Source organism: Stegostoma tigrinum, chromosome 25, assembly GCF_030684315.1.
Source record: "Stegostoma tigrinum isolate sSteTig4 chromosome 25, sSteTig4.hap1, whole genome shotgun sequence".
NCBI lineage: Eukaryota > Metazoa > Chordata > Chondrichthyes > Orectolobiformes > Stegostomatidae > Stegostoma > Stegostoma tigrinum.
Window position 1 is genome coordinate 37,182,705 of NC_081378.1, and position 15,697 is coordinate 37,198,401.

General features: G+C 38.4%; 1 protein-coding gene across 4 annotated transcripts in view; it reads left to right on the forward strand.

Annotated features, from left to right (window-relative positions):
• Positions 1–1,719: 1,719 nt before the first annotated feature.
• LOC125463382 (mucin-5AC-like) overlaps positions 1,720–15,697 on the forward strand; it is a 132,692-nt gene continuing 118,714 nt past the window's right edge. For all 4 annotated transcript variants that reach the window (XM_059654644.1, XM_059654646.1, XM_059654647.1 and 1 more), the window contains exons 1-6: positions 1,720–1,855; positions 9,207–9,275; positions 10,427–10,655; positions 12,481–12,598; positions 13,869–13,947; positions 14,102–14,193. In XM_059654644.1, the coding sequence (XP_059510627.1) occupies positions 1,804–1,855; positions 9,207–9,275; positions 10,427–10,655; positions 12,481–12,598; positions 13,869–13,947; positions 14,102–14,193 (639 nt within the window). In that variant the 5' untranslated portion in view covers positions 1,720–1,803. The remainder of the gene's footprint in view (positions 1,856–9,206; positions 9,276–10,426; positions 10,656–12,480; positions 12,599–13,868; positions 13,948–14,101; positions 14,194–15,697) is intronic.

Below are 15,697 nucleotides of genomic sequence, written 5' to 3' on the forward strand. Positions count from 1 at the left end.
TCCAGCTTGCCTTTATTGCCTCTTTTTCTGTAACGTCACCCATAGGTTTGTCCAACAACACAACAGTCAACTGAAACACACAATCAAACACCAATCAATTCAATATTACAGAGGTATCTGAGGAATGGGAAGGGAAGCCATTGCAATTGATTATTTATCTGGCAATGAGAATGGAAATGGTTGTTTTTAAGTCCAAAGTTGATGACTGGAGAGGAGGAATGTGTAGAAAAAATGTATCAAAGGCTGTAAGCAGATCAAGAAAGATGAGAGCTAATAGCTTGCCTATATCATAATCACAAAGGATAACAAGCACAGAAAGTATGACATTAATTTTGATGTCTAGGGCAGCATGGTGGCTCAGCGGTTAGCACTGCTGCCTCACAGCACCCAGATTCAATTCCATTCTTGGGTGACTGTCTGTGTGGAATTTGCACCTTCTCCCTGTGTCTGAGTGGGTTTCCTGCAGGTGTTCTAGATTCCTCCTGTTGTCCAGAGATGTGCAGGTTAGGTGGATTGGCCATGGGAGTTACAGAGTTATAGGGATAGGGTAGAGGGGCTCTGTCTGGGTGGAATGCTCTTCAGAGGGTCTGTGCGGACTGGATGGGCTGAATGGCCTGCTTCCACACTGTAGGGATTCTATGTTATTTAATAGATATAATATCCTTCACAGATCCAAGTCATTATTTTTTCAAGGCTGGATTTTTGTTCTGGGGTCAGGACCCTGCTGCTTTGATCAAATACAAGTGCTGAACCTTTGATGCATTGGCAATTGTGACCTGGGAACAATTTTAATAGGATTGACCAGCTAGTGGTCAGAAAGTATACTTGCCATCCAGTTGAGTGTGTGCATGTCTTCTAAGGTTGAAGAGCCCCCCCCGTCTAAATGACATGATTGCATCCTTGAGGTGGGAGTCTCTAATTCATACATATAGAGAAGACCACAATGGGGGCAAAAACCAGAAAGTAAAACTTTAAATTGAGCAAAACTATGAAAACCTTGCTAATGATGGTTGAAGGTCAGCCCTTCCACTGGGCAGCAAATGCCTGCAGCTGTGGCCCAACAGCAATGGTCCCCCACCTCACACTTTCACACTTCCATAGTGAGGCTGCTTTGATTAGCTGGTTACGCTTTGGTTAAAGTGTAGAATCTTGCCGCCAACTGGAAAATTCAACTCTTTACCAAGTGGTCATTTTAGCCCCTGAACTGGATTAACTGGTTACCAGCAATTTGCAGGATGGTAGTCACCACCCACCAAGTCTTTTCAACACGGCTCCTTTCATAGAAAGAGTGCTGGCAGAATGCCAAAGTGGCCAATGGTTGGAAATTGCAAGGCTGCCTACCCCGGTCCTACCATCCACAAACCTCAAAAATCCACTCCCTAACACCAGGATAATATATAATAGCATATGAATCTTGGAATAACTTTGAAACGAGTTAATTCAGAAACCTCTCACGAGTAATTGCAGGATTGCTGTGAAGAAGAGCATGAATTGGAACTGATATTTGGCTGATGTGTAGAAATACTTTTAAAATAACTTTGCAAGACATTTTATTGTTGTTACTTTGCGTTTTTAAGAAAAAGGACAATGAGGAATTAAGAGGCTATAATGAGGTTTTATAATCTAAAGGGTTAAATTCACCATCCAAAGGAAACTGCTCAGCAAATAAAAACTTTCAATTTCCTTATTCTATTCAAATGAGCTTGGGGAGCAGAACTATATAAATGCACTGAAGAAATGGTCTGTACTAGTGAGTGCAATTCACTAGGATGAGTCTAGTGCCTATTCACGTCCAAAACTAATATGATTGAAAAGCTTGTATTAGTTGTCCTCTGGGCTCTCTCCCTGTGCAAAGGTAAGCGAACATCACATGTTATAGTGCAGTGTATTTATGATTTTGAAATAGAATAGCTGATCTCTTTTTAGATTTATGTAAACTGTTATATGTTATGAAATGAAACAATATTATTATAAATTGGTTTTCTTTAAGGTGAGTCCCTGCACAATGATGTATTGGAATTCTACAAAATTTACGGTGAATGGTTCTTCAACTCAGTTGTAAACATATGATATCTCATTGGCTGTCACTGCTGGTAAATGGGACTGCAGGCAAAAGCAATTCAATCAGTAGAAAAAGAACTGACATATTCTTCTCACTGACTTCATGAGAGAAACTTTTGATTGCAGCAGTAATATATGTTTCATCCAGAAAGATCATTTTAAAATTCTTCTTTTGTGGGCAGTGGGCATTGCTGGCATGGCCAGCTTCTGCTGCCAGTTCTTAATTACCCTTGAACTAAATGGCTTTTTACACTGCTTCAGGTGGCATTTAGCAGTCTGGGGTATGTAAGCCAGACTGAGTAAGGATAGTAGATCTTCCTTCCTAAATAACAGTCATGAACTGAATAGAGTTTTTTTAGACCTCAATCAACAATAGCTGTCATGATCATCATAATTGATTTTGAGTTTTATAATTCTAGAGTATTAAATTGACTTCACACCCCACTGGCTGCTGCCATGTAATTTGAAAGCATATTCACAGAGCAATTAGGTTGGGGTGTCTGGATTACTAACCCAGTGATATTATCATTGTGTCACTATTTCCCCTGGCACACCAATACATATTAATTTTTAAGAGCTCTTAAATTGTATTTACCATCTCCCTGGCAAAAAAAAAAATCCTTCAATATAACATATTTCATATCTAAGATAAATTTAAGTGAGAAATTAAAATCTGTAGAATTACATTCCTACATCCATATGTCAGCACTATATGCTGTAGACTTTGACAGCACTGTCAGAGATGTTTCATGTATTGTGATTGTTCTGATGCTTTAATAAACAATTCCAGGACTAATTTTACTACTTGATATTCTTCTGACACTCTTGTAGCTTTCTCTGTTTCAAATATTTAATTAGTTTTTGTTTCAAGAATGGAATGGTATTTGCCTCAACCACTCCCTGGGATGGAACATTCCAGAATCCAAGTTTACTGAAATTTCTTCTAGTCTCTCTCCCCATTTTCTATGGTCTAAGTGATGGTATCAAAAAAAAGTTTGAACATTAATACCTGCTTGTTAACTATTTCTGATGAAATCATTCAAAGAAGATTTTTTATTTTTATTGAAGAGTGGCTGGAAGCATTTTAGTCAAATTTTCTCATTAAAAATTTCTCACTAAAAATTGCCTCTTATTTTTAAGTTTATATATAGTTCCTCTAAAGGGGTAGTACCCTTGCATTGTATCAACCAGATTATTAGCTGAATCAGAAAATGTCATGTTTCTGGTGCTGTTATTGTAAGAGAAAAATAGATTAATCATAGTTCAGTGTTGGCTTTCTTTGATAAAATTACATCTTCACTGAAGATATGACACGGTGACTCAGTGGTTAGCACTGCTGCCTCACAGTGCCATGGACCTGAGTTCAATTCCAGCCTGGAGGACTGAGTCAAGTTTCCTCCTCCAGCCCAAAGATGCACAGACAAGTGAATTGGCCATGTTAAATTCCCCTTTGGTGTGCAGGCTAGTGGATCAGCCATGGGATTTGCAGGGTTGGTGAGTTTGTGTGGGATGCTGTTTAAAAGATCACTATGGACTTGATGGGCTGAATGGTTTGCTTCCACACAGAAAAGGATTCTGTGATTTAATTCAACAGTTCATGAGACAAACTGAGAAAAATCTAGCATTTTAGAAAATCTGCCCCAATGTTGGAGTGAAATTTTGACTTAACAAATTTTTGCTGTAATACCAATCATTTTTTACATTGGTATGCAGGGGAATGTCATTTTCATCATTTGCAGCAAAGATTAGCTTTCAAAATAACTGCCACTCCTATTCCCTTCAGAATAAAAGGTTGTATGCACAGCAGCCAGGGACATCTTGTTGAGCCTGCTTGAAATCTATTTCAAATTACTGCCTTTATCCTAACAGACTAAGACCAGAGGCAATTGGTCCCTTTATCTTCATTCACACACACCTATGATTTGTAGACTGATACGTGAATAAAGCTATACAGTTATAAATAAATATGATAATTGTCTGAAAACATTGATGCAATACTAAGAATAGCAATCCCTTTAGAACACATTTGCTTTCAATATTCTCATCTTCTCTAAAAATGTTATGGATTTGAAATGGTCCAAGTGCTTTGCAGAAACATTTTCTGAACTGATTGATATCAATAATAATTTGCATTTATGTAGTGTCTTTCATGTAGTACAAGATTGCAAAAGCACTTTGCATGAATGTTACCAATCAGAATTTGACACTAAACTACGGACAGAGAAATTAAGTGGCCAAAAGTTTGGCCAATAAGGTAAACATTAAGAAGTGACTGAAAGGAGGAGAAAGACATGGGGAGGGTCCAGGGAGCAGCCTAGAGTCTGAGGACTTAGGCATCTGAAAGCACAACCGTCAATAATGACCTGAAGGAAATCAGGGATGACCAAGAAGCCAGAATTGGGGCAGTACAGTGTCATTACAGAGTTGTCACGGTGGACACAGTTTCAGAGATAGAGCATTGACATTCTCTCCATTTGTTTTATTCAAGAAAATATTTTCTTAAAATTGCATATACTATGGAAAGTGGCTATTAACTTGTCTGCACCTTTGTCAGGAGCATTTGCAAGCTATCCAGGCTGGTCAAATTCTCTTTAATACCATCCGCTGAAATACTTTTGCAATGTACTACCATGTTAAAGACACCATATTATTGCAAATTATTGTTATTGATGTGAGTCATGTAAGAACGCTTTTTCTGCAAAACTCTTGGAGCATCTCAAGTAGACAATATTTTCACAGAAGATGAGAAAAAAACAATTGTGCTTTAAGGAAATTGTTGCTATTGGTAAAACATAATGGTGCTGAGGCAGTGACGATCACTTATGTAATTCTGAACACAAGGTCTATATAGCTGTACAATGTTATCATAACGTAAGAATTGTTTATTCCTATTTGTTTCTCAATAAACATAAATTACATAATCTTAAAACCTGGATATATTAGAGGCATATTTTGAAATCAGTTTTAGACCAGATTAAATAATATGAATAATCATGTGATCATTATTCAGTTCCTGTTCACGCCAAACAATAAAGAAGTAAGGATCAAGATTGTGTAATTTCCTCAAATGTGGGATGCATGATCTACTTTGCTGAGGGAGAGCTTTACATGAATTAATCAAGCAAGCTGCAAAATATCTATTCACGCCTTTCTCCCACTCCCTTCCTGCTTCTCTTTAAAACTCAACATCACTTGAAGCTTTAAGATTAATGAAGACTGATAACCCGAGGATCATTTCCAAGAAGTGTTCCTGTAAACTTATGTTATGCTGTAGAATGGCATAACACCCCAAAGTTACCTGGTGAGGTCCACATATAACTGTTAGCTTTGCAGATTCCCAAACTGTGCAACTGGGGTATCCAGGAGCACTGGGACCTCTTGGAATAAATACATAATTCTGTGAAAGTCTGCAGACAAGTTGAAATATTTATTGAGAAGGCTTACAGGACCCTTGAGTTTATAGATAGAGACATAGGATAAAAAGCAAGGAAGTGAAGCTACAGTTCTACTAATCATTGACCAGACACATTTGGAGTATTATGTTCAATACTGGGTACCTCGTTCAAGGAAGAATGTTAAAGCACGAGAGAGAGTTCAAAGGAGATTTACTATGAGGAATGAGGAATTTTAGATATCAGGAAAGATGAGAGAAATTGGGCTTATTCTCCTTGGAGCAGAGAAGTTTAAGAGATGACCTTAATAAGGTGTCCAAAATTACAAACAATTTTGACAGGTTAAAGAATTTTTTGTTTCTGCTAGATGGCATGTCAGCAACTAGTGGTCACAATTCCAAGATTGTCACCAGACAGCTAGGATTGAGATGAGGAGAAATGGCTGACTTGAGAGTTCTTAGGATTTGGAATGAGCTGCCTGGTAGAATGGTGGAGGCAGGTTCCAGAGGAAATTTCAAAAGAGAGATATAAATCAGGAACAAACATAAAAGCTGTTGGAAAATCTCAGCAGGTCTGGTAGCATCTGTAAAGAAAAATCAGATAATATTTTGGGTCCGGTGACACTTCCTCATAACTGAAAGAGTTGAATATATCTTTGAGCGTAATGAAGTTAGAGGGCTTACAGAGATAGGCTGGAGAATGACATGAGCAGAGTAGCTCTTTTGAGACCTGATACAGACATGATGGGCAGAATGACCTCTTTCTGTTCTGTAAAATTCTATGATTCTAAGTTGCAGTCCAGCAGGCTAGTAATTCACATAAGCTTAGCCTATCTCTACTTGTCCAGGTGGAGCGACAGCTGCAGTTTGGCATTTAAAGGTGTTTTAACAACACCACCCCACTCCCTGCATCAACTTTCATTCCCGTTTCTGCTCCCCGTGAGTGGAATCTGGCTACAAAAGTGTTTTCTAATTGAAACTTTAAAAACCTCAGAAAAAGACTGCCTTGATTTTGAAGCACCCTTTCACTTATCTGTATTGGCATCCTGCTCCCAGTGCCAAGCTGGAAGAGTACTGATTGTTTGTCTGATCCAGGAAGACAGATTGGATTACTGCTTCCCACACCTGGTGGGCTATGATGCTCATTTGAATTTAGCAATGAGTTTCAAAAGTCAACAGGGAAAAACTTGTGTAACATTTCAGTCTGAAAGCCTTTCATTAGTACTGAGTCATAGAGTCTTTGCGATATACAGCATGGGAACAAACACTCCGGTCCAACTTGTCCATGCTGACCAGAAATCCCAAACTGTTTTAGCCCCATTTGTCACTATTTGACCCATATCCCTCGAAAGCATTCCTTTTCATGTACCCACCCAGACACCTTTCAAATGTTGTAATTGTACCCAGCTCCACCACCTTCTCTGGCAGCTCATTCCATGTACATACCAACTTCTGCATGAAAAAGTTACCTCTCAGGCCCCTTTTAAATCTTTCCCCTCTCACCTTAAACCTATGTCCTTTAGTTCTGGACTCCTTTACACTGTAATAAAGACCTCAGCTATTCATTCTATCCATGTTCCTCAAGATTTTAGAAACTTCTATATGGCCTCTCAGCATCCAACATGCCAGGGAAAAAAGAGGGTCTAGTCTTTTAGCTTCTATCTACAGATCAAAGCCTCCAATCCTGCACTATCCTTGTAAATCTGTGCTGACCCCTTTCAAGTTTAACAAACTCTTTACTGTAGTACGGAGAGTGGAATGGAATGAATATTCCAGTAGTGGGCTAACCATCATCCTGGACAACCGCAACATGACGTCCTATCTGCAAAATTCAATGCACTGATCAATGAAGGCAAGTGTGCCAAATGCCGTCTTCACTACCCTGTCTATCTGCAAACTCACTTTCAAGAAAATATGCTCCTGCACCCCTAGGCCTTTTTGTTTGGTGGCACTGCCCAGTGCCATACCATGAACTGTGTAACTGACAAAAGATTAGCAACCTGAAACATTGGGCTAGATGTTATTCTTTGTGGTAAATAAATGACAGTATCTATTCATTACCTATAGACTTGGCCCCAAACCTTCTAAGGGGTTTTACGTTAGAATGTAACTGTATTTAGTGACTCTTCACAGCACAGGGTCTTCTACTGGAAATCTGGAACTTGTACGAACAGAGATGGATTGAATGATCTTTAATGAACAATGCAGAGTGTAACTTAGCACATGCCAGATAGAATTCAATTGTTAAATCTTATACTGAATGTGACAGAAAGAATGGGAAAGAAAGATTGCGTTAACATAGAAATAAAAACAGGCAAGAACAAAAGATAGAAGCTGAAGCATATTTGTAAAAATTAATTATTGGTTCAAGAAAGGTTGTTTGCCATGAATTAAAGATGGCATTTTCTCCTATTTGATACTGTGGATGGAAGTCAACCAGTTAGATGGCAACTCATATGCCACCCCCCACTACAGAGATAACTCACTTGATGGCCCTCCCATCAGGCCTCAACAATGGTGGCCTGGGTTGCCAGCAGCTGCAGGCCAACAAGATGCCAGCCGGTTCTGTGCCATAAATACCACCATTTGAAGCCTATTCCTTGGGCAATCCAGCAGTAATGTATGGGGATTGTGGGAGGTGGCAGTGGTGTCAGAGGCAATAGCAAAAGGTGGCTTTTAGAGATGACCCTCTTGCATGCCACCTATAACTTTGATTGCCTCCAAATTGGGGAAAATTGAGGTCTTGCCCACCTTGGCAGTCAGGTTGCTCTCACTTCCAGTTTACCATCCTTCTCACGCACTGGAAAGGCATGGTATGAATTGACATGTTGAGGTCTTTAAATGGCCATTTATTTGGTGTCAGGTTGAGAAAATTGTACATGGACTTCCTCACTTATAAATTAATTAGCGAGGTAGGTGTAAAGGGGCAAATGTTTCTCCAGGGTGAACATGCTCAATTACTTACTTTCACCTTGGGAGAAGGGGCATTTCTACTCTGACAATTTCGACATTGTTGCATTGAAATAGACAAGCCCTAACTTTTCTGACTTGTTCAGTAATCAGCTAAAAAATCATGTTGGGTTTTATGAAGTGAAGATGTTAATTATAGATATAGGTATTTCACAGGAATGTGTTTATACTGATGGGACTGTTGAGCAATTGGTTTTGTCAACAAAGTGAATTCTCATGCCAATTTTCACAATGAGACCTGTATTACACTTCTTGACAAACTACATCGCAATATTGTTCCAAAGGATGAACTTGTAGAAATAACATTCCCTTACAACTTGCACACCACTGTTCTGCATAATAATGGAAGAGGGCAGCAAAGGTCTGAGAATAGTATTCCATGACAATAGCATACATCTATTATCACTCTATTCCCTGTTTGAATGGCGTTGCATTTGCCATTTCTTCATTCCGGTTTTTATTTTCACCTTGGCAAATGTCCTCTTCTAGAAATTTAGGCATGATTTCCCATTGGCAAGGTCAGTGCTGATGCTGGTATGAATTTTGATATGACTAGAATGGATGAAATCTGGGGCCAGTTTCATTCTTCATTCCAGGCAAGATTAGATTATGTGTAGCGATGAATGGCCTAACAGAATGACTAAAGCTTTATATGTTGCTCCTCTATTGTTTCCATGGTTCCTCTCCTGAAATAACAGCAGCAAGTGACAAAACACAATGGAAAGTACCCATATTATTTGTATATCTGAATCAAATTTAATTGAAATATTTTCCTCTGAACCAGGTTTGGATAGCTCATCCGAGAAACATGTTCCCATATCTTTGGAGGAAACAATACTAGGTCGAAACCGCGGTAAGTATATATTTATGTTCTTATGGAGAAATATGAAATTTAAAAATTATTATTTAGAAAGTATCTCCCAGGAAGATGATGCTGATGTTGAGAAATAGAAGTTTTCTGCTCTGAGCAACCATGTTAAGAATCGACCAAGCCTAGATTTACAGAAGCAGCATCAATCATGGGCAAATTGCTGAATTGTCAGGGAAATACTCCGAGTGCACCACAAACTTTCAATTTTCCCTTCAAGCCATATTTAGGACCATAGAAAGGAGGCTGATGAGTTTGTTCAGCATCTAGTCAAAATTCCATTCTAGTCCAAAATGCCAATGGTCTTTTTATGGATCTGCCTACCTTACTCTCACATTTAATGAGATTAAAAGAGGCACATTAGAAAACAAGAACAGTCACCACAACGCCCCCTCCCTCCAAGACTGCTCAGCTTCCTAATTTCACTCCTGAATGGACTAGCTCTAATTTTTAAAACTGCTCCTCCATATTCCGGATTTCTTCATCAGACAAAATTATTTCTTTTTCGTGCTTCTTGAGTGAGTCCTTCTATGGTTCTAAATACATCAATCTCATGACTGATTATTATTTAAATCACATGTTTCTCTGTTCATCCATACTTCTGTGTGAGGACTGCAAAATGTATTATCCCAATTTATATCAGCAACTATTATCAGTTTTCTCATTTTGGTCAATTGTCTGGGAGAGAAATTTATCTTAAATGATTGGACAATGGGCAGTATGGGGCCAGATACCTGATATACTCTACGTCTAATGTTCAGTCTCTTTGCAGTCATTAATAGGTGTCTGAAATAGTGCTGCCTGTCTTGCATTACCACCTGAGATAAATTTCTCCACTTCTGTCTTCCCAGTATCTTTTACCCATTGATTTGGCTACTAATTATGTAGATCATGGGTAATTTTTTGGGGATGTCTCATTTGCTGCAGTGTGACTGTTATTCAAGGCACATGATAGCTTTTCCCACCAAACAACATGTTGCTATTGTGAAGAGTTGTGATACTGGGATTCATCAAAGAGAAAATAACAGATCAAGAAGACTATCTGAATTTGAATGTATCATGGTTAGATTATTGTGACCACAGGTCAGGCCATTTCCTTCTATTATCGTTTAATGGAATCTCAACTTTTTTTTAAGGGTTTTGCAGCACATGGGGAAATGGAGCGTTCAGGACTTTTGATGATAAGTTGTATCATTTTACGTCAACCTGCAACTACATTCTGAGTCACCACTGCAAAAATGGTGCAGAGGATTTCAACATCCAGATCCGTCGAGGGTCAGATGGTAATCTGGAACATGTATTCATCCAGATAGAAGGGGTCAAAATTCTGGTGGTGAATGGGACCATTTCAGTTCAAGATGCAGTGTAAGTTTTTTTTTCTGTATCTCCTCTTAAATTACTGAATGCAACTGAATCATATTGTATAATCCCTTGCTCAAAATCTTAAATCTTTGATTCTTGATGCCATTGGCCCTTAGGAACAGATTTTCTTCATTTAAAGCTGTCATAACATTTTAGGGAGAATGCCAAGGTTATGTTGTAGGTGCATTCACAGGGCTGTTAGAGAAGGAGTTCCAGGAATTTGTTTTAGTAGCAGTGAAGGAAGGGGAATGTAGTTCAACATCAGGATTGTAGGGTGCTTGCAGGATGTTCTCCTGCATTTATAGACCTTATCCTTCAAGGTGCTATAGGTTGTGGGTTTGGAAGTTGCTGCTAAAGGGGCATTTCTCAGTCATTGGTGTGTACCTTTGACAACACCCCAGGGAGTAACTTACCACCAGGCTTTGACCTCTTGTAACCATAATACAGGTAGTTCTCATTTAATGTCATGGCTCCATTTCTCAAAATTGTAATTTTAATGGGTTACCATACAAATCAACCTTAAAAACAGAGTTAGGTTCCTTTGAAAAATTTTAGCACAAAACATCCAATAGGTAAATTATAATATTGTACTGTACACATGCAGCACTGTGCATTCCTCACTGAAGTCCTGCAAACCAATGTAAATCACTGAATATAAAGAAATATTGCTTAAATTCACAATTATTGCTCCATGTGCTGCACCTATTTTAGCCAAGTGATATTTATACCTCTTAATTTAAGTGGAATGTTCAACATTGAGTCATGGTATATACATCTTACCCAATGAACAAGGCCTACATTAATGCAATAAAATTACTGCATCTTGTGGAATATTCCTTATAATCACGAATCACTGAATTTTGAAGTACTAAAGAATATCTTGGTGTAATTATTACTTACTACACAGTCTTTTCACAACAAACCGCCACTGCCGACAGGACCTCTGCTTCTGACCAATGCTGAAAGAAGTTTGCTTGGGTGCAAACTATAAATTCCCCTCCACTCATTTCGCTTTGGCTTTTCAATTGTATGATACAAATATTACATGCTGCATGTCTGCTTAACCTGATGTTGGTCAGGTCTTGCTGCAAATTGACATGGACTGGTTTGGTGCCTGAGAAGTCATGAATGGTGTTGAACATTGTGCCTTCATCAACAACATCTGTGCTGTTGCTATTATGTTGGAGGGAAGGTCACTGATGAAGCAACCGAAGATGGTGTTTTTTCAGACACAGCTCTAAGGAACTCCTGCAGTTGTCTCTGGGAAAAGGATAATTAGCTCCAATAACCCCAACCATCTTTCTGCTGCTTTGACTCCAATAGGTAGAACGTATTTCTCTGAATTGTATTTAAATCAATTTTTCTAGACTCCTTGATGCTTGGTCAAATACTGCCTTGATGTTGAGAGCGGTCATTTCCCCTTCAGGGCTAGATATGTTGCCCCTTTTCCCATGTTTAGACCAAGGCTGAAATGAGATCAGGTGACAAATGGCTCTGACAAAATCCAAACTAAGTATCAGTGAGCAGGTTGTTCCTGTGCATGTTTCTCTTCATAGTCCTATCAACTATGCCTTCCATCACTTTGCAGATGAAGTGTAGATTGATTGGATGTTGCTATAATTCATGTGAAGGATTAATAGTGCTTTGAGTGGATGTAATGAGATAACGTCTTGTTGCAAATTTCATGTACACAACCTAATTCGCAACCATTCTTGGTCATCTAATGTTGAATCCTGAGATATTTATTCTTTGTACAAGTTGAGATTTTAATAATTTCTCATTTTAGTTTAGAATAATAGCTTCATTTGTAAATACCTTTGTTTTCCAGAATACAGCTACCATATCATGACAAGGTAATTGGCATCTATAAAAGAGGAATTTACACACAACTATCAAACAGAAAGCATACTATATCTGTGAACTGGAATAATGAAGATGCATTATGGGTAAGTCAGCTTTATCCCATAGTTCTATGTATTTATAGTTTTACACATCTATATCCATCAGAGTAAATAGATATGGCACATTTATAATTCCAACATTCTTAAACAGAGTATAATTTTGTTTCTTTGGAGAAACATATATATCTGCAAATATGTTCATACATGTATGTTTTTCAGTGTTTTATTTGTTATTAGTCAATAATTGCTTCCTGAAATAACAATGATTCTGAATAAATATCTAGACGTCAGGCAAAGGAAAAATCTCTAAAATTGCCAGCAGTAGTCTGCATCATTCTGGGAGTCTGTAAATTACCAAGGAAAGAAGAACTAAATAGATTTAAATAGTCTTCCTCATATATATTCATGCAGGGATGTGGATTGATAAATGATTTGGATAACGCTATAATGATAAGAGCAAAGGCTCCAATCTGTTCCACTGTCATTCAACTTTTTGTCTGCTGGTCATATTCTGGTAACTTATTGTGGATTTATAAAAGACATGTATCATGTAGTATTTATCCAAAGCTGAACATTTCGAACAGGAAGGAGCTTCACGTTTCAAAACAATGGTACTTGATCAGAAGATATTGTTACAGAAATGTTCCTTAGTTTGAGCAATTCCTTGCATCTGGAGAGTAGAAAACCCTTTCATTGTCTGGGCTGAGGATCAATATCAAGTATTTTAAGATATGTACAAGTGGAGTGTAAATTTCCTTCAGCTCAACTAAACATTTCAGCGCTCTGTCAGCATGATGTTTTCCATTGTCAGTCATCTGATGACATGTACCGTTATATTCATTCTTGGGATGGCAGGGTTGTTTAATTCCTAATTGCCTTTGAATGCCTTACCAGGCCATTTCAGAGGGCAGTTAAATGTCAACCACATTGCTGTGTGTGTGAAGTCCCATGCAGGCCAGATCTAGGCTATCTTCTCCTGAATGCTATTGGTTAGCTACATGTGATTTTGTGACAAATCAGTAGTTTCACAATGAAGAGTAATGAAATTAAAATTTTATTATACAATTATCAGCTAATTGAATCTAAGTGCTCCCAGTTGCTGTATTGGGAATGGAATTCTGAGTATTAGTACTGGCCTCTGGATTAATCATACAATAGCATTGCTACTACATGACCATCTTTGGAAATTGTTGGTTTAATAGATTTAAGTATGTAGAGATAGAAACCAATAACTTCTTTTGTATGAATTGGAACTGTCATGCAATAGTTTTTTTAAATACATGCCTAACACTTTGTGATTGCTTTTTATTTGTAGGTAACTATTGATGATAAATATCAAGGACAATTGTGTGGCCTTTGTGGGAACTTTGACATAAACAGCAGCAGCAATTATGGTAAAACAAATACAAAGAACATATGGTTATTTTCCTGGTTTGGTTTTGAATGTTTTAGTTGCTCAGTATCGTTATCGGACAATTGCTCACATGTGCTTTCTCATTCCGGTTAATATCATTCAATAAGTTCAATTTTTATACTTTCTTTTTACAGATTCGAATTTTCTAAATACAAACAAACTAGATGTTTTGGGCCACACATGTCATAGTAACCCCCAATCAAGTGAAACATGTGAAGCGAGTTCTGTAAGTTTACAATCAGACATATCTTTTAGAAGTAATTATAAGCTAAGCTGGGAGGTTTGATAGCAGAGGTTTCATTCCCTTACTAGGTGACATCCTCCGTGCTGTGGACCCTCCTGAGAAGTGCTGTTGACCTGTGCTGGTTCGAATTTATATAAGGTCTGGTTTTTGTTGCTTCTGGTAGGTGCCTGTTCTGGTTGTGTGTTCTAATGGTCAGTAGATGGTGTCTCATTCAATGGATCATCCATGGACTCCATCAACAAACACAATGAATTAGACCCAATATACCGGCCATTACAATGCACAGCTGGATCAGGCAACTACTGGAAACAGCAAAATCCAGACTACATGTAAATTTGAACAGGCACAAGACAACAGTGCTACACAGGAGGCTCCACAGCACTCAGGATGTCACCTAGCAAGGGGATGAAACATCTGATATCAAACCTCCCAGCTCGATTAACACACCAACATCTACAACCAGCACCCGAGCTATAAACCTTCACTCAAACCCTTATTATCGCTCAACCTTTAATCTGACAGTCACATCTTTAGCTTTAGAGATTATATCTTTATACCTTATGACTCCCACATCATCTCTGGAGACTTGTGCTGACACAGGTGCGCAAGCAAAATTTCACCTGGAAAATTTGTTTACAGTGAGCATAAAGATCAACAAGTAAGCCTTACATTCTAATGAAGTCTTACATTTGTAGCCTGAGATACACACAGGCGATTACAGTTCAGTTTGAAGGGTGTATCTCTACCCCTTTGAAGCTTCCTTAACATTTCAGCAGATTTGATATTCCAGGTGTTTTCTGTCCAAACAGCCAACGAATTTGATCCACAGCGAGTTTGGCTGTTTCTATTCTCTTCTAAACAAAACTCATGTTGGAAATAAAGTTTTGTATATCCTTAGGCTATTCACTGTTTTGGCATGTGTCACTCTTCCATCTTGCCCACTTTTTCCCTGTGTCTGGCAAGTGGAAATTTCACTATGATAATTGGATGGACAGATTTAAAGCCGAGCCACGGGTATCATGGACAAATACTCTGTGGCTCCACTGGTGAAATGTAGTGAAACCCACCGTCATGAGGGTATCATCGATGGGGTTGTGCAATGATGTTGGAGCTCTGTTTGCATGAAATTCCTAACCCTCTTCCTCTTGCCTCAGAAAGGCTTTGCACCCATACATTTTGATGGTTCAGTCCTCCTTACTAGACTGTGTTGTGCAGGGTGCAGGACATTACCATCATTCATAAGCCCCTGGCTGATGTGTATTGAAGGTAACACCTCCAGATCTGTCTAAAGCTCATCTTTAGTATGCCAGCTGCTTGTTCATGTAAATATCTCATTTTTATACAGCTGTTTTTTATATGGCTGTGAATCTAGTTATTTGAACCTCATTGTTTGGTCTTTTCCTAGATGTCATCAGCCATTATTTGAAGGAGTAATGCTTAAAACCAGCAGATTTATTTATTTTGAGGTGTGAGATGCTCTGTAAGT